At 44.1% G+C, this 21,090-nt stretch overlaps 1 protein-coding gene across 1 annotated transcript in view; it reads right to left on the bottom strand.

Moving 5' to 3' along the window:
* The window catches only part of PAPOLA (poly(A) polymerase alpha), a 701,574-nt gene that overhangs the window by 541,107 nt on the left and 139,377 nt on the right, over positions 1 to 21,090 (bottom strand). The window contains exon 6 of the mRNA XM_078660129.1: positions 12,419 to 12,472. Coding sequence (XP_078516255.1) covers positions 12,419 to 12,472 — 54 coding nt within the window. The remainder of the gene's footprint in view (positions 1 to 12,418; positions 12,473 to 21,090) is intronic.

The raw sequence follows: 21,090 nt of genomic DNA, 5'->3' as shown, positions 1-21,090 counted from the left end.
CGTCATCAGTGACGTCATCAGTGACGTCTCTGACCAGGTTATGAGTGATGTAATATGTGAAGTCATCAGCAGTGCATTGTGGGGGCGTGATTTATTAGTTAGCTAAGCTAAGTAGAACGGCTGAATTTTTCTGGTTTTGTATGAGTGAAATGTCAGACTAACTAGAATGTCCCTGGAACCGGTGTTTTTTCAGTGAATATCTAAGGTTTTTTAAATGTAAATTTCTAACTATAACGTCCTGGAAACCTGTGGTTTTTTCAGTGAATTTTATATTTATATATATATATGTATATATGTATTCAATCTCCTCGCACTCTAACAAGGAAGGAATCAGCACTCCTGTTGTAGTTGGGAAGTATTTAATCTGCAGAGGACACAATCCACGCATTTCGGCTTGTCCGAACCTTGATAACGATACAAGATGTAATTGTACTTCCCTTACTTAAATGTAGAAATGCCTCCTGTTGCCTAAAGTAAGAAAGGACTACATATTACATTAATCCAAAAAGCTGGCAGCCATATTGGCCTGGTCACGATGCGAAAATTCAGGAATTCATGCAATAAAGAGAAAAAAACAAGTGTTGCTATGCACATAATATATTTAAGGAAACAAGAGAATCCAAACAAGTCGGCCAGGGACCTTGGGAGTTAATTATTTTAAACAACAGTGGCCCCTGGAGAAGGGAGAATATGAGGACAATGAATATACACTCCGTCGTTGCTATATTTAATCGAAATGTCCAGACGGACAGAGGTCTAATATTTACTTTTTAACAATGTAGACAAGGTTTTTCAATAATACAGAAAGCGGGACACAAGCCTGTGCCCTACTTAACACGCGAGAAACATTACAAGCAGGGGAAAAGGACAAACAAAGGGCTTTTAGGCAACAGCTTTACGGTTTGTTGTACTTGATGAATAATGGTGTCAAAGGGAAACAAATCTCATTCAACACCTTTACAATTTCAATACACACAAGGTTTTTAGTGTAGAAGGTGTTTCAAAGTGTCGACGGCGTTATAGTTATAGTTAGCTCAGGTAACTAGAACTGCTGAATTTCACTGGTTTTGTATGAGTGAAATCTGAGTCTAACTATAATGTCCCTGTAATCTTTGCTTTTGTGGTGAATTTCTAGTTTTTTTCATGTTAAGTTTTTTTAATGTTAAGTAAGATGCTATCACAATGGATGGTGGGGGGGGGGGGTGAAAACAGGGCCTGGCCTGCCATTGTGCTGCCCCCACCCAAGCGTGCCATCCATTGTCCAAGTCCATGCCCCTGCTCCCTCATTACAGCCCTGTGTGGCCGTTGTTCTGCCACCTGCCTTCTCTGAACACTTCGCTTGCTGTTCCATCCACTTCCTCTCTATCCTCTGTTATCTAAATCCATGCACTAGCCTCCTCCCTCCTGCCATGCATGGTCTGATGTGCTGCCACTTCCCTTCATTTAGCACGATGTGCCAGTCTACTCCTCCTGCTCTCCATTGCCCAATTCTATGCCCCATCATTGACCTCCTGCTTAGCATCTGTGCTTAGCTTGCTGCCCCCACTCTTCTTCCCCCTGCCCTTTTTGTCCACCATGTTCTATGGACCTGCCCAACCTATCTACTCTGAGTGTTCTGTTGAGCTGCCACTCCCCTCCCACCTGCCTAGCATTGTCAGATGACTGTAACCTGTCCCTGTCACCTCCACTCTGCCTGTCCACGTTCCATGCCCCTGTCCCTTTCCTCCTGTCCTCCAAAGTCCATTTTACTGGCACACCCTTCTGCCTTCCTTGGTCTGTTGTGCTGCAACTGCTCCTCCTGCTTGCCCCGCGTGGTCAGTTGTGAGGCCCCTTCCCCTGAACTCTTTTGCCTGTGCCGAGCTCCTACCCCTCCCTTCTATCCTCCATGGTCCTTTGTTCATGCCCCTGCCCCCTCCTTCTTGCCCATCATGGCCATTGTGCTGCCACTAACCCTCCCGCTTGCCATGCACGGTCTCCTGCGCTGCGACGGCCCCTCCCACCTTCCCCGTGCGGTCAGCTAGCTGCCCCTAACCCCCTTCACCTTCCCTCTATGTTCTGTGTGTATGCCATCATAGTCTCACTGTTGCCCTCCATGGTGTGTTGTGCTTCTAGTGCCCATCATGCATGACCTTCATGGTAAGCTTGTTGCTTCTGCCCTGCCCCCTTCCCTCTGTTTTCCATATGCAGACCCCTTTTCCATCCCTCCTGGCTTGCCTGTTCTATTGTAATGCCCCTGATCCCTCCCTCCTTCTGCCCTTTATGGTCTGTTATGCTGCAGCTTTCTCTCCTGTCTGTTCATTATGGTCAACTTGCTACCATTGCCGCTTTCCACTCTGTTCTCCATGGTCTTGTCCCCTCCCTATTGCTTTCCAAGGATTGTTGTGCTGCACGTCCGTCCTGCAAGACCTGTGTGGTGTATGGTGCTGCTGCAAACCCTGATGCCTGCCCTGTAATACGGTCAGTTTGGTGCACATGCCCATGTCCCTCCTGTCCTCTGTTATCCGAGTCCATGTCCCTACCCCAATTGCTCCTGCCTTCCATGATACAATGTACCATACTTGCTAACATTTTGAACATGGTAAGAGGGAAATTTTGATAAAAAAACTGGGTAATTGATTTTTCCCCATTGACTTATATTGAAACGGAAGAGATTGTAGACAGAAGACTGATAAAATAAAGCCCATTTGGGCTTAAAAACATTGGACGTTTCCTGGCTGATTCGGGTTTGTTGGCATGTGTGGCTGTACTACCACTGCCTCTTCTAACCACAATGTCCTATTATATTGCCCCAGCCTCTCTTGCCTGTCCTACATTGTTGGTTTGTTGCCCCCGTTTCCACTGCCCTCCATAGTCTGTTGTGCTGCCTCTGCACCCTCCTACCTGCCTTCCATTTTCCGTGTCCGTGCCCCTGACCTCTGCCTCTCAACAGTATCCTAATGAACAACTAGCTTGCTAACATTCTATATTTATAACAAAAGTGTGGTCGCACTGATGTCATCTTGATGTAATCAAAACTGTAATACCTAAAGCATTTCCTTTAGAAATGATAGAAATGAGAGGGTGTTATTTGTATAGAAATAATGGTTAGTGCTCTAAAAAACTAAAATAAGGACACATTTTCTGAGTTCTCAAATAGTAACAAATAACTTTTAAATGATTTGTTATCTTTATGTTTTTTAATCCAGTTGTATTAATACCAAAACCAAAAAGGGAGGTACCCTCTGAACCAATGTGGGACAGGGTGAACAAATTTAAAAGAAAAGAAGTCCCTCAGCATAAGGATATCCCTTACGTCATAATAAGGTTGTATTACGACGTAAGGGATATTCTTATGCTGAGGGACTTCTTTTCTTTTAAATTTGTTCACCCTGTCCCGCATTGGTTCAGAGGCTACCTCCCTTTTTGGTTTTGGTATTAATACAGCTTGTTAGCTGGGTCGTAATTGTTTATTTATGGAAGGTATTAAGACTTATGGTTTCACTGATGATCAGTTTAATAAACTGATTAATGGTTCCTCTAGAAACACATCAGCTGTAATTATTGACAACAGCAAAGAGGATCAATGGAGAGAACTATGGAATCTCAAAAAGAAAATTGTAAGGACAGAACTGCACGCAGATTTTCTAATTGACTACTGCAAAAAAGGTATAATCCCTAAGGGATTGCAGATAACAAATGAACCTGGAGTCTTTGTTAAAGTCAAAAAATTCATAGATAATTGGACTCTGATAGCAAATAGATGCAGCAGAGACTGGATGCTTCTCATAATAGAGACAGCCCAAGATGTCTTAATTATAGAAAGAGCCGAGATAGAGGAACTAGAAGCAAAACTGAGAGATTGTGACGCTTTAGATGACGCTAAACGAAAATTGGAGGAAATACAGACCGATATAGCGGGATATCGAGAATATATGGTCAACAAAAAATCGAACAAATTTAGAAAAGATGTGGCCCGATATGATACGGAAAAAGTCTATCCAAACCTCCAAAAAGATTATTAAGAAAAGGCACAGGAGGAATACCAAAATAAACGACAATGGATACCGCCTAGTCGCAATTTCCCTAAGAAAAAGGTGCGTTTTTTTGACACCCCATACACCAGCTCAGACTCAGATAATGAATCACACCAATAATCTAATAATAAAGAAAAGGAAGCAGCTACCAATAGCACAAGAGAAAGTCTCCCTTTTTTAGAGCAGCGCCAGAAGTCATTTGGCCCCCCGAGAGGAAGAGGGAGGGGCGGATACATCCCACAGAAACAATACCAACCATGTCATTACAATACGAGGAGCCAAAAGAACTGGGATTGAATAAGAAAGCCCCTATAATCAATCTGTCATCCAGAACCATGGAAAAATAAGCGTTGAAATCCCTAGAAGACGATTTCACTGTCACAATAAAGCCAGCAGATAAGGGAGGCAGTATCGTTCTCATGGATACTGTGGATTACAATGCTCGGATGTACTCCCTATTAAACAATGCTGAGCATTATTGTCTTTCCAACAGAGATGAGCTGAGCTCCCTATCTGAGAAAATCATAAGACTACTGGGATTAGCAAAGGAAGATGGTGTTATCTGTCAAGATGAATACTTCTTTCTCCATAATGAAAGTCCTACCATACCAGCACTTTATGGACTTCCCAAGGTGCACAAGAACATTTTGGACCCACCAATGAGACCTATTGTGTCCAGTATCAACTCGCTAACGGAACCTTTGAGCAAATATACGGATATTTTTCTTCAGCCGCTAGTTCAAAAACAGAAAGCGTATGTAAAAGACACAACGTCTATGATTGAAAAGGTGGAAAACCTGAATTTTAATCCTGAAAATCAATTTCTAGTATCCTTAGATATAGAAGCTTTATATTCTAATATTCCCCAAGATGACACTATCAACATGATTGCAGATTTATTACAAATTGATGATTTAGACTTAACTCCACATGCAACTTTTATTGTAGAATGTGTAACCTTGATTTTAAAAAACAATATTTTTTATTTGAAAAAAACGTATTCAAACAAACCAAGGGTACCAGCATGGGGGCCACCTGTGCCCCAAGCTTAGCATGTCTGTATGTGTCGAGAATTGAGGAACAACATATTTTCAACTCTATAGCACCATTCTTTGAAAATATTTCCCAATGGACATGCTATATAGACGATGTCTTTTTTATCTGGACGGGCCTGGAGGAAGATCTGATTGATTTCATCAATTGGCTCAACTTGGGAGACCCTAATTTAAAATTTACTCATTGTATAAGCAACTACAGATGTGAATTTTTAGACATAGTAATACAACATAGTGAAGGGACACTTATGGTGGAATTATTCACAAAACCAACTGACAGGAACACCATGCTACATTTTGATAGCTACCATCCAGCCTGTCAGAGAAACAATATACCCTATGGACAATTCCTTAGTCTGAGGAGAAACTGTACCAAGAATATAGACTATGATAAACACGCCCAAATCCTCACAGAGAAATTCTTAGAAAGAGGATACCCCAAAAAATTGATAAGACACTCCTACAAAAGGGCCAAATATTTTAATAGAGGATTTCTTTAAAACTAAGACCACAATCAAAGAGAAAACTACACCATTGATTTTTGTCACTAATCACAGCAGTATCAATAATAAAATTAAAAACATAGTAAATCGTAACTGACATCTAGTGGCGAACCAAAATGGCAGCATCCTCCCAAAGCCCATGTTCTCATACAGACGCAATAAAACAATCAAAAACAGTCTGGTTAAAACATATAGGGAAATTAATCCCCCTAATCAACTAACTTTGGATAAGGCCCCACTCCCTACAGCTACATTTCCATGTAGTGGATGTGGTAACTGTAAAGACATTATCAAAGGCCCAGAAGTCATTATAAACAATAAGGTACATAGATTCTCAGAGTTCCACAACTGTAGGTCAAAAACTTAATATATTTGATTAAGTGCCCCTGTGATTTAATATACATAGGGGAAACAGCGAGAGAAGTAAGAATAAGACTCAAAGAGCATAGGTCCGCAATTAAAACGCAGAAAAACAGTGCACCATTAGTAGAGCATTGGATAACAGCTAAGCACACCAAACAAGAAATCAAATGGTGTGTCTTGGAATCCATAAAAATGAATATGCGAGGAGGAGATATAACTAAGAAAAGGAAAAAGAGAGAACAATTTTATATGACTAAATTTAACTCTGTCCGTAAAGTTCTAAACAACAAAGAGGATTGGGAAAAGATATTATAAGTGCATCCAATTCTCCTGGTAACTCCTTCCGTGTAAACTTTATCTTCATAATAGTTGCTGAATCGGTCTGTTAGTTTTTTTAGTTTTTAGTGTTTAATTTTTGAATGAAAGTCTATCGGATATGAAGAAAGCGTAGTCTAGTAGACACCACAACATACAGAATTAACAAAGTGTATAGAGAATTCTTGTAGGAATTACAGATTAGATGAGTAACTCCTTTTTTTTTAAATCAATCGGCTTCAAACACGCACCATACGCACTTCAAGATGGCTGACACGGAAATATTGTCCTTAGTTTTGAGTGCAGTATGGAACAATTGTATCTCCTAGGAGATCTAGGGTATATTTGGTACAAACAATTAATGCAGGCATAACACAAGGCAAAAAAGCAAATGAGAAGAAAGGATGCAAAAATTAAAATGTCTAAATAACATTCTTAAAACATTGTAAATAAAGGATATAGGTTGTCCTGATAATAAGACCCGTCTTAAGATGGCGGACAAGCAACATGCGACGGGTGATACTGTAGACTCCTTCGATCCTTAGAACTTACGAGTTTTACCTAGTGAAAATTTTGGTTAAACCCATAACAAATCCACTTCATGACACATTAAGATTATCCGGAATTGGGTAGTCTAGCATAGAATACAGTGCGTTTCCGATGAGATTTAATTTTAAATGATCATTAATCTCAGATATAATACGTGGTGAAATAACGAAAAGGAAAAACGGGGATAAAAATTATAAACCCAAAAGAACATTTTTACAAGTTGGAAAACAAGGTTGTCTATAGATAATAATACCCGTCCCAAGATGGCCGACAGGTAACGTGATCGGGGAGCCTTTAGTGACCCTTGACCCTGAGGGCGACATAAAAGCAGCAGAATCACCAAACCTCCCAGAAAGCTGTACCAAGGTCCGGTGCCAGGGAGGCCGCTGCGGTATACGAAGGTACGTGAAATAGAACCGTGAGAGCCGTTCAGACGCCGAACGAGCTGAACGTTTTTTGATAGATTAACTCGCATGTAGGTTAACTTTAAGTTAAGCGCTACCAGCACTCCAGAGCGACGCTTTTGTCGACTCGGCTAAAGCCTAAAGTTAATGAGGGGTACCCTATGGATATAAACAGGTCCCATCTGAACAAGTAAATTAGAGACAAGCGTAGCAGTGCGCTAGGTTCCCCCCCCCCCTTTTTTTATATTAAAATTCTTCATTCAAACTATGGGGTGATAGCAATATTAATCGTTGGTATTTAATTAATATAACTAGAGACAAACCAACTTTAGAGGCCGCTTATCTAAGGGCCGGTTAACACCGATACTAACATGGGGCAACTTTTCCCTCAGAGCAAAGCCGTAATACGGAGAGAAACAAAACGGCAGAAGTAAGCAAGAATCGAGACGTTTTTCCTCGTTTATTTGTTCAGCAGTCCCAAGACTTCCCTTAAAAAGATGGGATTATATTCAGGATTATAAAAAAGAGGTACAAAAGTTTGACCATATCGAAAGACTCCTGATTATTATTATTAAATGAGCGTTTGACAGGATAAACAAAACATAGTGTATTTCTGTCTTTTTTAGCACAATTGTGTCTGATCCTATTACTCAAACGGTGGTCACCCTTGGTACAGCAATTAACTCGTCAATGCGGCAATTTAACCGAGGTAGGATGCCTTTTTGATTACTGGACTTCTAGATATAGAAGTTTAGACTAACATAGGAAGCATTTGTATATAGAGGTTTAAATAAACGTTTTGATACAATTTATCATTTAGGTGGAAAATTTCAAAAAAAAAACATCTCTAAAACTACAAGATACGCCGCTAGAAGGACAAGAAGCGGTATCTTCTATGTATAATCTGTTACCTTAAATCCCTCAAATTTCGAGGTATGTGATGGCATAGCTGGTTGTAAAGAAGGATATCCAGACTAGAAAGTGAACTAGTAAATCAGTACATACGTAAGGAATTAGATACGTGCTAACAGAAATAAATGTAACATGGGCCATTCATATATAAAAAAAACGGTGATCAACTAGCTGTGTAGGAGCCATTCATAATAGACAGTGATTAATTGGCTGTGTATAATTTTTGGTCTTTATGTATGTGCATGAGCCATTTATAGAAAAGAATGATCAAGTGGCTATGTATAACTTCTGGTCCTTTTTTAATTTAATATTTGTACACTATGGGCGCTGTAATATGTGATTATATATGAGGACAAGCTAGAAGCTACACGTCATGATATATTAGGACTCTGTTGTAAGTAAGTGAATTTTAATTGTTGTATTTCTTTTTAGTGATTTAAAAAAAAAAACGTCCTGAAGTAGGTGTACTCATCCACATAAGACACCGAGACGCCGCGTCGACCCTTGTTTTTTTTACTGTGTATTGTGCATAATTATTTGATGAAATGTTTGTATCATGTATTTTGAAGTCTTGATATGTTTTTAACTTTGAAAGAAATAAACTGATGGTTTTAACAGTTTTTATAGTATAACTTTCTTTGTTGCATGTATTTACGGAGTTTCTAAACTGACGTTAGTCACTATCTTCAAATTTAGTGAGCAAAGACAGCCTTAACTGGATTGTCCGGTTATTCTTTGGGTCGAGTACGACCTTCCATAACATTTCTTTGGTTGGTTGTATTACGACGTAAGGGATATCCTTATGCTGAGGGACTTCTTTTCTTTTAAATTTTAATCCAGTTGACCACTTGATTAAATGTTGTATGTAGGGGAGAGGATGTGCTGTTACTTCCAGAGCTGCAGACTTCGCAACTGAGGAACCAAGTTTGAGTTTCGGCTTCAGCTCGACATTCTGCGATTCTGGTCAAATCACTTAATCTCCCCATGCCTATAACCAAAATGAATTTGTCCTTGTGTGATGTAACCAACGCTCATGTAAAGCACTCCAATACCTGACCAGTACATGTGGGCTACATCTGGGTGATATTTGTGCTACATTTGGGCTCCTTTTTCTTTGGTGGCCATCTTGGGAGACTTCAAATCAATTCAATAAACTTTACTCAATCTGATTTAGAAACATAGATCATAAAATTGTACACAGAAAAAGTAAATCCTCTTTCTTAATACAAAACAATGAGAATTAATTAAAATCAGTAGGTTAAAACAGGTGTTGCAACTTCAGTTTAACAGAACAGTAAAGTTAAATGTTTTGCAAGATCAATCTCAAGTGCTTCGTGCAAAATACGCAATAAGGGGTCCAAGTAAGATGCAACGCTCCGATACCGGACTAGTCTGCACTATAAAAAACTGCAAAAAAACTAAAAATAAAGTGTTTTGCACACTTCTGTCATTTGGTCTATACGTGGGCTACATCTGGGTGATATTTGTGCTACATTTAGGCTCTTTTTTCTCTGGCGGTCAGCTTGGGAGACTTATTTGTTATGAAGTTTCCTAATTTCCTCATTTACTGCCGTCTCCTCAGTAGGAAATGCTTTCAGTTTTTTACTTTGAGTCCATCAAGAAGGCAGTCAGATGTGTCACACATTCCCCATCGATTCAGAATGTTAGCACTCTAGTTGCTCATTAAATCACTGTAGTAAAGCTACTACTCACCAGGGAGTTAACTGGAAGTCTGCTGCCGGTATTAAATGTGCATGTTTCAGTCTGCATGTCAGAATGTTTTAATGAAATAGGAGAGGATTTGAGAAGTCACTCAAAATGTACCCTAATGTTGCTTTCTGCAGCACTAATCATAACTTCTATGGCAAAATTAACCCTCTCATTTTGTTCCTTTTTAAATTAAATGTTTTACGTGTTACCAGTTTATTCCAATCAAGATGGCTTCAGGTGTGCCATACTTTTGTCATAAGTAAGACTGTTAGCACTCTAGTTGTTCTTTAGAACACTCTGGGAAGCTGCAGTAGAACACAAAGGAATCAACTGACAGTCTCTGCCCTTTTGGATGTACATGTTTTACTGAGAATGTCAGTTTTGTCTCAAACATGATTCATGATATCCCAGCAGAAGGCTTTTTCACAGGCTAAAATCACCTTAGAACACACCACAATTGCTAAAATTAGTATGGTACCATCAACCAATGATTTATAATGTAACTAAAGTATGTTATCACTCTTTATACGTACTCCTTTTGGTGACCCTCAAAATCTTCCATGAACAAGAATGCATTTTAATGGGGTGCTATCATGTATATTGGTCCCAAGATGGCGGTCAGCCCTTCTTGGATTAAGTGCTGACAGCCAATCAGATCTCACGATGAGAAGTGGTTAGGTTACGCCCAGATATATACATTTCGTTTTCCTTTAATATTTAAAAAACTACCAAACTGATTTACACCATTTAAAGCAAAGTGTGCACTCTGGAGCAAGAGCTACCTTTCTGCAAACTTTGGTGTAATTCCGTCAGCAGTACGGCTCTAGCCGCGACAAAGGTTTTCTATGGAAATTAACATGGAGAAAACACCTTTTGGAACCCCCCCCATCCCCCCCTCCTTTCTGCCTATTCCAGGTACTCTGATAGAGCACGAATTCCTAAACTTGGGGCTTCCTGACCATATAGAAGACTACCAAATCACTAGCATTATTTTTTATCGTATAAAATGGGCATTTTACATGGTGAGTAAAATGTCATTAGGGAAGTCGCTGCTACATAAACAGAACACCAGCAGCGTGCCTCACTGTAAAATACTGTAACATCAAAGAGCTGTAGTTGTGTCAAATATTTAAAATTAGGACATGAAAATCCACCTCAAAGGACAAAATATAGTGAGAGGTGCATAACTATTATAAGAAATATGTATTTTTACACAGAAGAAAGACACCCTTCCCATTTTTGATTCCAGAGCTAAACAGAATGAGTGTTCCATCCCTTCAAAGGTTTTCAGGAACATGACATCAAGGAAAAAGTACATCTCATCCTCAACGTCTAGAGTTTCCAGGAAACAAAATTATAGTAAAGCAGCAGACGGATGAATTCCTAAGTGACCCCTTAAATAAAGATCTCATCCTGATCTCATACGCCAAAGACATCTGATCCAGGTAACTCATGTACAATTATTGAGTTCAAATTAACACCCTGGGCATAACGTAGAATGCTAGATGGCATTTTATTCATTAGTTTACTTTCTTACATTGTAACTCTAATTAACGACATAGTGACCTAAGTGGTAATTCCAGGAACAGTTTGGCTTAATCTCTTAGTAAAGTTTGCTCATCTATAACTATAGCACAATATTCACATTACAAAGTAGCAATTAATGTTTTTCCACCTGGAAACCAGAGGCGCAGGGACTGCCCAAAGCATAGCTCAAAATAAGACTAGTTTAACTGTAGCCACATGGCCCAGTAATTTCACCCCTAACTCACAGATCTATGTTAAATGTGGGGTCGATTTGGGTAGTTCATTTAGCTTCTTCAAAAAATCATTCTACTAAGGATCTACTGTTGCACAATTTCTTACTTCAATCTTAGACAGGGACATTTCATACAGGTCTAACAAGAGGCCACTACTCAGAACTTCTCAGCATTGCATGCAGCTAATGCATCCACAGTTTTGGAGTATATAGAAGAGTTTTTAGGAAGCTTGACAGACCACAATCCTAGTCTATTAAAATGGAAGCTCTGTTAAATAAAATACCATCTGTAGAGTATTACTAAGATAAAAGGATTTCAAAACGGAGTATGCTCTAACAATAATTAAGCACCTACTCTTAGGATTCTAACTTACTAATTTTACAAACTGTTTCAAGTGCCTCAAATACAATCATAAGCATGTTGTATACAGCAATCCCAGTCATCACCAGCAGTATCTCATTATCAGACTTCAACTAGGAGCAAGAGAGCCATTTCCTAGTGGACAACTTTGCATAATTTTATGACGGTACACATCATTATTAAGAACATTAAAAAAGTGAAGAAGCAAAATCATTTTCTTAACTAAAAGATCCATTTGAAGTTGGAATAACACAAGTGCTTTACTGACAAAGATAGAGAATGGTTACACTATTTTAAGTATTACAATCTAGTAACATTTTCATTTTAATAATGTCAGGATTAAAAAAATACTGGGTTGTATTATGAAATGGGCAGAAAGGGAAGTTCTAAGTTCATTCTTACAACAGGAAGTATTTACATTCCACTACTGTCCACAAGGTTAGAAAAAAATGGCTACAGCCAAATGTTACCTACCTCTATTCCATCAAAACATAATTTGATAACTGGCACAAATGCCTCTTCTACAGACTGAAATGACAAAATTATGAATAGTACGTTAAAAATAGGTATTTTAATAAACCTAACAATTTTAATCACACTGCTGGTACTATACAAGCACTACAATTAAATTATCTGCACTTTGATCAATAATCGTGATACAAGAAATCCATACCCCTCCTTTCCGCATGGAAAACAGGTAAAACAGCGTGTGCCCCGGTCTAGACTAGGACAACCACCGTCATCGGTCATCACATAACATGGGAAGAAATGATGGTGGCAATGGAAGCAGAAACTGCAACCTATATTCGATTTTTTGAAAGATCTGCTTTCCAGATGCCAAGAAGGAGCTCAACCATAACAGTAAAATTTGATGGCTTGGAGGTACACATGAGTTAAGGCAAAGCATCATTTTAAGAGACCAATCAAGGATTTTACAGAAAGAAACCAGTTACTTACCTGTAACAATAGTTTTACAGCATGAAGCGCGTCTAGATTCACACGCTATGTATATTTCCCCATTTAGTGGCCGAATCGGAAACTTGTTTTTGTTAAAGCCAAACCCCCCTTTTTTAAGTTTCGGCAAGCCTTCGAGACCGGTTGTATATACTTTGTGAGTTTAAAGCCTGCCCATTGCTTTTCATTTGTTTATTTCAGTGCCCTTTAAAATCCTGGTTTCCAAGTAGTTACTCTTTCATATTTGTCCCTCCCTTTCGTTGGTTGGTCACTACTACGGAGCAGTGCCCCATTACTTGTAGCCTTACACTTACTTTTTATTTTCAACATTAAGTACGTAAAAACATTTTCCAAATTGTAAAGCCATATATGGTGCATTCAGTAAGAAATTGAAATACTCCTTGTTTTCTTTGCGCTTTGGTTCTGTAGGGGGACAGAGCCTCCAATCTAAGATGGCTGGTGGGCATTGGCTGCAGAGGGGACGGGGCTCAAAGAAGGCCTGGCCCCAGTCAAACGTCACTCTCTCCTTTCCAAGGCCCCCAGCGTCACCTTGCCACTGTCCCCACATCACCATGGGCTACCGGCAGCGAGCGCAAAGCCCCTGACGTACCCCATGGCCATCTAGTCCCTCTTTGGTGGGAGGGAAGGAGCGGGGGCAAGGCATGCCTGGGGCACCCTCTGGGGGCATGAAACCCACAGCTGGTGTAGGGGGTCTTCAGGGCACAGTACACTGCACCTCCAAGACACTAACTACCCTCCCTCACTCCCCCAGCATTAGAGTTTGTTTTCCCTGTACCCAGCTCAATTCCACCTCACAAGAACTGCCACTGTCTATTGGAAGCAGCACGCTGTCCCCTACCTCAAAATAAGTCATGCACAGCCCCACTCCACAAGTCAGGATGCTGCCTACAGCCCCGAGATGACCGTACTCCAGGGTCCTTGAGAAAACACTACACTGCACCGCAATACCCCCCTCTACTGCTCCCTACACACATTCTATATGAACCAGTACCCTGGACACCCTACTGGCCCCTACTCCTCAATGCTGCATGCTCAGCACCCAGGATACTGCCAGACTCAACCACACCGGCATAAAGGGAACTCTCCTCGACTGGATCTGCTCTTTCGTCACCGGCTGAACCCAAAGGGCAAGACTCCTGCCTTTCCTCTCCGAACCCACAGAGATCAACTGCGGAGTACCCCAAGGATCATCGCTCAGCCCCACACTCTTCAACATCTACATGGCCTTCCTCACCACCATCGTCCGACAGCATGGACTCAGCATAGTATCCTACGCCGACACCCAGCTCATCCTCTCCCTCATGAAGCAACCAGACGCCACCAGACTCAGCTTCCAGGAAGGAATGAAAAACGTTGTATCCTGGATGAGCAGCAGGTGTCAGAAGCTCAACTCGGAGAAGACAGACGTCCTCGTACTCACCCCCCTCAGAATGGGACAACACCTAGTGGCCTACCTCCCTCGGAAACCCCACCCCCTCCCACGGACTAGGCCCAGTACCTCGGCATCCTACTCGACTCCTCCATCACCATGATCCGACAGGTCAACGCTGTCTCCTCCAAGTGCTGTAACACCCTCCCCATCCCTCACAAGACCTTCAAGTGGATCCCCTCAGAATTCAGAAAGACCATCACCCACTCACTCACAACAAGCAGACTGTACTAGGGAAACACCCTTTACGCCGGATTCCACAGATCTCTGCTCCCAAAACTCCAGACCATACAGAACACCGCTGCCAGACTCGTCAACTGCATCTCACGACATGAACACATCACCCAACACCAAGGGACCTCCACTGGCTCCCCATCGAGAAGAGAATAACCTTCAAGCTACTCACTCACATCTACAGATCCCTCCACAACACCGGACACCAATACTTAAGAGAAACCTCCACCGACCTCGCCCAAACCCCGCCCATCTGCAGAGCCAGAGCAGGCGGAAGAGCCTACTCCTATATAGCGGCAAAGGCCTGGAACGAGCTCCCGCTCAACCTCAGACGTTCCCCCACTCTACACACCTTTAGGAAACTCCTTTGGCTGAATCTGAGCTGCTGCAAGAGTCTTGGGCAAAGGGGAGCAGCTTCCTCTCCAGTGAGGGGAGCCAGACTTGCATTCCAATGGCGTCAGCTCTTTGAAGATTGCCCACCTGGGGAGGCTAATTAGCAGGTCATCCAGCGGTAGGGGGTTTTACACCTCCTTCCTGGACAGGCTTTTGTTCTGGGCCTCCTGGAGGTCTGAACAGTGTCTCGGGTGGCAGGCTGGCAGAAATCAGTCAGGGAGAACACCAGAGTCTGGTAGGTTTCTAGGGGGCACTGCTAAGATGCCCTCCCTGGGTGCATTTATTGGCAAATCCATCACTGGAATCAGTGTGGATTCATCAATACGAGATGTTTGATACCAAACATCCTTAACTTCAGTGAAGCCGTCATGTACCAAGGGAACGCGTTTTAAAATGGCTTCCCTGGTCACTTGTGCTGGCAGTAATGGGACTGGCCAGCACTGGGGCATATCTGCTTATGCAGGTATGCCTCACATGTAATATTCAGCACACTGCCTTAGGGCTGCCAGGCTTGCTGTAGGGGAGACTTACAAATATCACATGCACTGTTAGGTGACATGGCACACAGGGATGTGTGTCATGTCGAGTTTCCACTTTTGTCTGCACCAGGACGCGCAGCCTGCAATAGCAGCCTTCCATGTGTTTGGTGAGGCGTCCCTTAGGGTGGCACAATTTGTGCTGCTGCCCTTATGGACCCTCAGTGTCTCAGGCCTGAGGTACCAGTGGTAATATTTACTAGGGACTTTGAGTGTGCTAAAGGTATTGCCAATTGGGGCAAACTGAACATTCTTCGGGAAAGAACACTATTACAGGGGAACTGGTTAGTAGAAGCCCAGTACACTTCAGTCAAAGTTGCATCAATACCATGCAAAAAGTGGGCGGTACTGCAACAAGAACCCAGCTCACTACACCTCCTTACCAAAACATCCTGCCTCACAGACAATCCTTTACCAGACAATGCCCAGTAGCAATTGCAGATCTATGTACATTAATAGTTCTATAAGACAAACCTCTGATAAATAATCAACCACATCTACTACATCCACTAAAAATTATCAAAATCCATCTCCACACACCAGCAAAACCATTTCTGCCACGCCAGCCTATACAACCTCCTTGTACCTGGTGTACAAGATTCCTTGATAAGCATCAAAGTCTGTTGTGAAAGGCCTGGCACCTCCCAATGTGCTCCTGAAATGTTCCACGCCATAAGCCTCAACTGACTCATACTCACCATATTGTGCATTTCTCCTGCTGGACCAACCAGAATTCCTTAAAAATGTGGTAACTGAATCAGAAAGAGAACTCCAAAAGAATTGGAAACGAAACTTGGGCCCTCCAGAGAGGAGGGACCACAACTGGCTTCTTCCGTTTGCAAACCATCTGAACAATCATTGAAAAAGGTAGAAACGCATAAGGGTGAAGGCTTCTCCAGTCCTGACGGAATGCATCCATCCCCTCTGACTCCGGATCCTGACACCAACTGAAAAACCTTAACTGTGCATTCAGCCTGCTCATAAACAGATCGACCCCAAAAGGACCCTAATCACTTTCTATCTGTAAGAAGATTGTCCTGTCCAACCTGCAATCGCTGGAATCTCTGATGTTCCTTGAAAACTAATCTACCACCACATTGTTCATTTACCGTATATGTTCTGCTTGAAGCACAAGTTACTACTTGTTTAACGATATATCTGTAAGAGACATTAGTTAGTGATAGATTATTTACCTTAGAATATCCCCAGGCGTCAGACTGGATCCGGAAAGTTTTACGTCAGCAGTACCATTGCGCGTCGGTAGGTGGCGTCGTGCGGCTCGGCGTCCGTCGCTGGCATCGTAAGCGCCGAGATGACGTCACGGAGACTACTTAGGCGCCACCCATGCGTGCTGACATCCGTTCTGTACACGACTTTCCGCACCAGGAACGCAGAGCCATGCAAGAAACGGACCACTGGTGCCATGAAACTAGGGCTCTGAAAGGGATGACCTTAATCCTAGAAATCAGTTCGCAGAACGGGGAGGATGGGTGGGGCGGTAAGGAATCTATCACTAACTAATGTCTCTTACAGATAAATATAAGTAGTAACTTGTGCATCTAAAAGAGACATGTTAGTGATAGATTCCTTACCTTGGAATAGATACACCAGCACTACCAACCCCAGTGGTGGGTCTGCAAACAAGATTACACCAGAAAGTTACAGAACAGAACGGCCAAAGAAGCGGTCTCTCCTGACTGGTCTGTCAAGGCAGTAATGCTTGGTAAACCTGTGCAGCGAGGCCCATGTAGCTGCCTGACAAATGTCCGGCAAGGGAACGCCACGTCCCAAGGCAGCAGTGGCTGCTGTTGCCCTGGTAGAATGGGCACGCAGCCCCACAGGAGGCTCCTTCTTGGCCAACGAGTAACATCCTTTGATGCACAGAACGGCCCACCGAGAGATGGTGCGTTTGTGCACGGGCTGACCTTTTTTGGCACCCACGTAGCCAACAAAGAGATGGTCATCCACCCGGAAAAGGTGTGTGCGCTTCAGATAGAACGAGAGCACACGTTTTGGGTCCAGACGGTGGAGCCTCTTTTCCTCTTTTGAATGATGCGGAGGCGGAAAGAAGGTGGGCAAAGTGACGGCCTACCCGATGTGGAAGGGCGTGACAACCTTTGGCAAGAAAGAAGGACGGGTCCTTAAAACCACCTTGTCCGGGTGAACAGAAAGGAAAGGAGGTTTAGAAGAAAGAGCCTGGATCTCACACTCTTCTGACAGAGGTGATTGCTACCAGGAAAGACGTCTTTAGAGTGACAAGACGTACAAGACAGATGAAGGGGCTCAACGGGAGTGCACATCAGATAGGCCCAGACAAGATTTAAGTCCCATTGAGGCATTATGAAAGGCACAGGAGGAAAAGTGTGTAATGCCTTTGAGGATACGGTTAACAACCGGGGACTAAAAAGAGAAGGCTGATCTGGAAGCCTTAGAAAAGCGGAGATGGCCGAAAGATAAACTTTGATAGTGCCTAGAGCAGAGCCCTGCTGGGCCAAAGATAGAAGGAACAGAAGGACCTTAGAAAGAGGGGAAGAAAGGGGATCCACAGTCTTCGCTGTGAACCATGCCACAAATTTGTTCCACCTGCAGGCATATAGAGTCTTAGTAGAGGGACGCCTGGCTGCCAGAATGACATCACAGACTTCAGGAGGAAGATCGAAAGCTGTGAACTGTCGCCTCCCAATCTCGCATGGAGGTGGAGGCTGGACATGTTCGATTGGAGGGCCGTCCCCTGCTGCTGCAATAGAAGATCCTCCCGAAGAGGCAGTGGGCCCGGGGGATCAATAGCCAAGCTGAGTAGCTCGGGATTCCAGTATCTTCGTGCCCAATCCGGAAGCACAAGGATGACTTGGGCCCGGTCGCGCAGAATCTTCTTCAGCACTCTGGGCATAAGTGATATAGGCGGAAAGGCGTACAACAGACCGCAACTCCACTCGCGATGAAAAGCGTCGCCGAGCGAGTGCTGCCTTGGAAATTCCAACATGCAGCACTGATGACATTGCGCGTTCTCTTCGGTGGCTAATCGATCTAAGGAAGGCTCTTCACCGTGCAGAAATAGACCTTGCGCCACGTCTGAGTTCAGACGCCATTCGTGATCCATCAAGCACCGGCGGCTTGGGTCGTCAGCTCTGGTGTTCAGAGAACCTGCTAGGTGTTATACCGCCAAGGTAATGCCTTGATGTTCCAGCCATGTCCAGAGGCGCAGAGCCTCTGGACATAGGGTCCACGACCCCACCCGCCCTGTTTGTTGCAATACCACATGGCAGTGGTGTTGTCCGCGAACACCTGCACTACACTTCCCCGGACAGAGGGAAGGAATGCCTTCAGTGTAAGATGGATCGCCCAAAGATCCAAAAGGTTAATATGGAGCAGGGACTCCGCCGGAGACCAGAGGCCTCTGATCTCCCCCTCTCCCAAGTGGCCACCCAATCCTAGAAGAGACGCATCCGTCACCACTGTGTGCTCCGGTTGGGGAAGGGGGAGGGATCTGCCACTGACCCAATCGCGATTCGTGAGCCACCACTGCAATTGTCGTTCAGTGCCCTTCGAGATCTGGACATGATCGGACAGGTTGCCCTGATGCTGTGCCCACTGGAACTTCAGGTCCCACTGCAGAGCCCGCATATTCCATCTGGCATGTTGCACTAGCAGGATGCAGGAGGGCATCAGGCCCAGGAGCCGGAGGGTCATCCTGACTGAAGACCGGGGTAGAGGCTGAAAGATCGGAATCATAGCCTGAATATCCCAGACTTGCTGCTCAGGAGGATAAACCCGAAACCACGTTGAATCCAGAACCGCTCCGATGAAGGGGAGCTTCTGAGAGGGACTCAGGTGCGACTTCGGCACATTGATGGAGAACCCCAGTAAATGCAGGAGGTCGGCCGTAGTCTGAAGGTGGGAGACGACTGCCTGGGGCGAGCCCGCCTTCAACAACCAGTCGTTGAGGTAGGGGAAGACTGACACACCTGAGCTGCGCAGATGAGCTGCGACTACCGCCATCACTTTCGTGAACACCCGAGGGGCGCTGTTAAGGCCGAAGGGAAGCACGGCAAAATGAAAATTATCCTGGCCTACCGTCAACCGCAGGTAACGCCAGTGGGCCGGCAGGATAGGGATGTGAAAATATGTGTCCTGCAAGTCCAACACTACCATCCAGTCTCCAGGGTCGAGGGCAGCCAAGACCTCAGCCAGAGTCAACATCTTGAACATCTCCCGGAGGAAGCGATTGACGTCCCTGAGGTCCAAGATGGGGTGTAGGCTCCCATTGTCCTTCTTGGGGACCAGAAAGCAGTGGGAATAACAACCACGTCCTACTTCTGGCCCAGGAACACAGTCTATTGCCCCCTTGGCCAAGAGGGCCGTGACTTCTTGTTGGAGAAGAGCAAAGCGATCCCCGACATGCGGTAGAACTGAGGTGGCATGGCTGGGGGGGCAGACTCGAAGAAGGAGTAACCCCTTCGGACGATTTACAGCACCCACCTGTCCGAAGTGACAGAATGCCAGTGGGGGAGGTGATGTTGAATCCTGCCGCCCACCGGCGTGGGGTGCACCCCAAAGCTCGGACTAGGAAAGCTTTGAGGCTGATGCTGCGGGAGCAGAAGTGGATTGACCAGCACGCTGGCCCCCCGTGCTGCCACGGCGGCCTCCACTCCCGTCCTGAGGTTGGTTCTGCGCAGGCTTCTGGCTAAACGAACATGTAGGGGCGCCCCTTCTGTGGCCATGAAAGGAACGAAAGCACAAGTTACTACTTGTGTAACGATATATCTGTAAGAGACATTAGTTAGTGATAGATTCCTTACCTTAGAATATCCCCAGGCGTCAGACTGTATCCGGAAATTTTTTGCATAGCAATACCCCTCCACGCCGGCAGGCGTCGTCCGCGGCTCTGCGTCCGTGGCCGGCGTCGTTAGAGCCGGAATGACGTCGGAGTACTTTAACGCCGCCCATGCGCGCTGACGTCAGTTCTGATACACAGATACGCAGAGCCATGATAGAACCAACACTGGTGCCATGAAACTAGGGCCCTTAAAGGGGATGACCTTAACCCTAGATATTGGGTGGCAGAACAGGGAGGATAGGTGGGTCGGTAAGGAATCTATCACTAACTAATGTCTCTTACAGATATATCGTTACACAAGGTTTAACGTGTGCATCTGAAAGAGACACGTTAGTGATAGATTCCTTACCTTAGAATAGATACCCCAGCAATACCAACCCCGGTGGTGGGTCTGCGAACCAATAATCACACCAGAAAGTCCTGGAGGACGGAACGGCCAAAGAAGCCATCCCTCCGAACTTGACTGTCCAGGCAATAGTGTCTTGCAAACGTGTGCAGCGAGGCCCACGTAGCTGCCTGGCAAATGTCCTGCAAAAGCACTCCTCGGCCCAGGGCAGTGGTAGTCGCCGTGGCCTGAGTGGAATGAGCCATTAATGCAACAGGGGGCTCCTTCTTAGCCAAGGAGTAACATGCCTGGATACACAAGATGATCCACCGAGAGATGGTCCGCTTGTGCACCGCCTTTCCCTTCTTAGCGCCCACGTAACCAACAAAGAGTTGGTCATCCACCCGGAACTAGCGT

Source organism: Lissotriton helveticus, chromosome 9 (assembly GCF_964261635.1).
Source record: "Lissotriton helveticus chromosome 9, aLisHel1.1, whole genome shotgun sequence".
NCBI lineage: Eukaryota > Metazoa > Chordata > Amphibia > Caudata > Salamandridae > Lissotriton > Lissotriton helveticus.
This window is presented reverse-complemented; position numbering and strand designations above follow the sequence as displayed.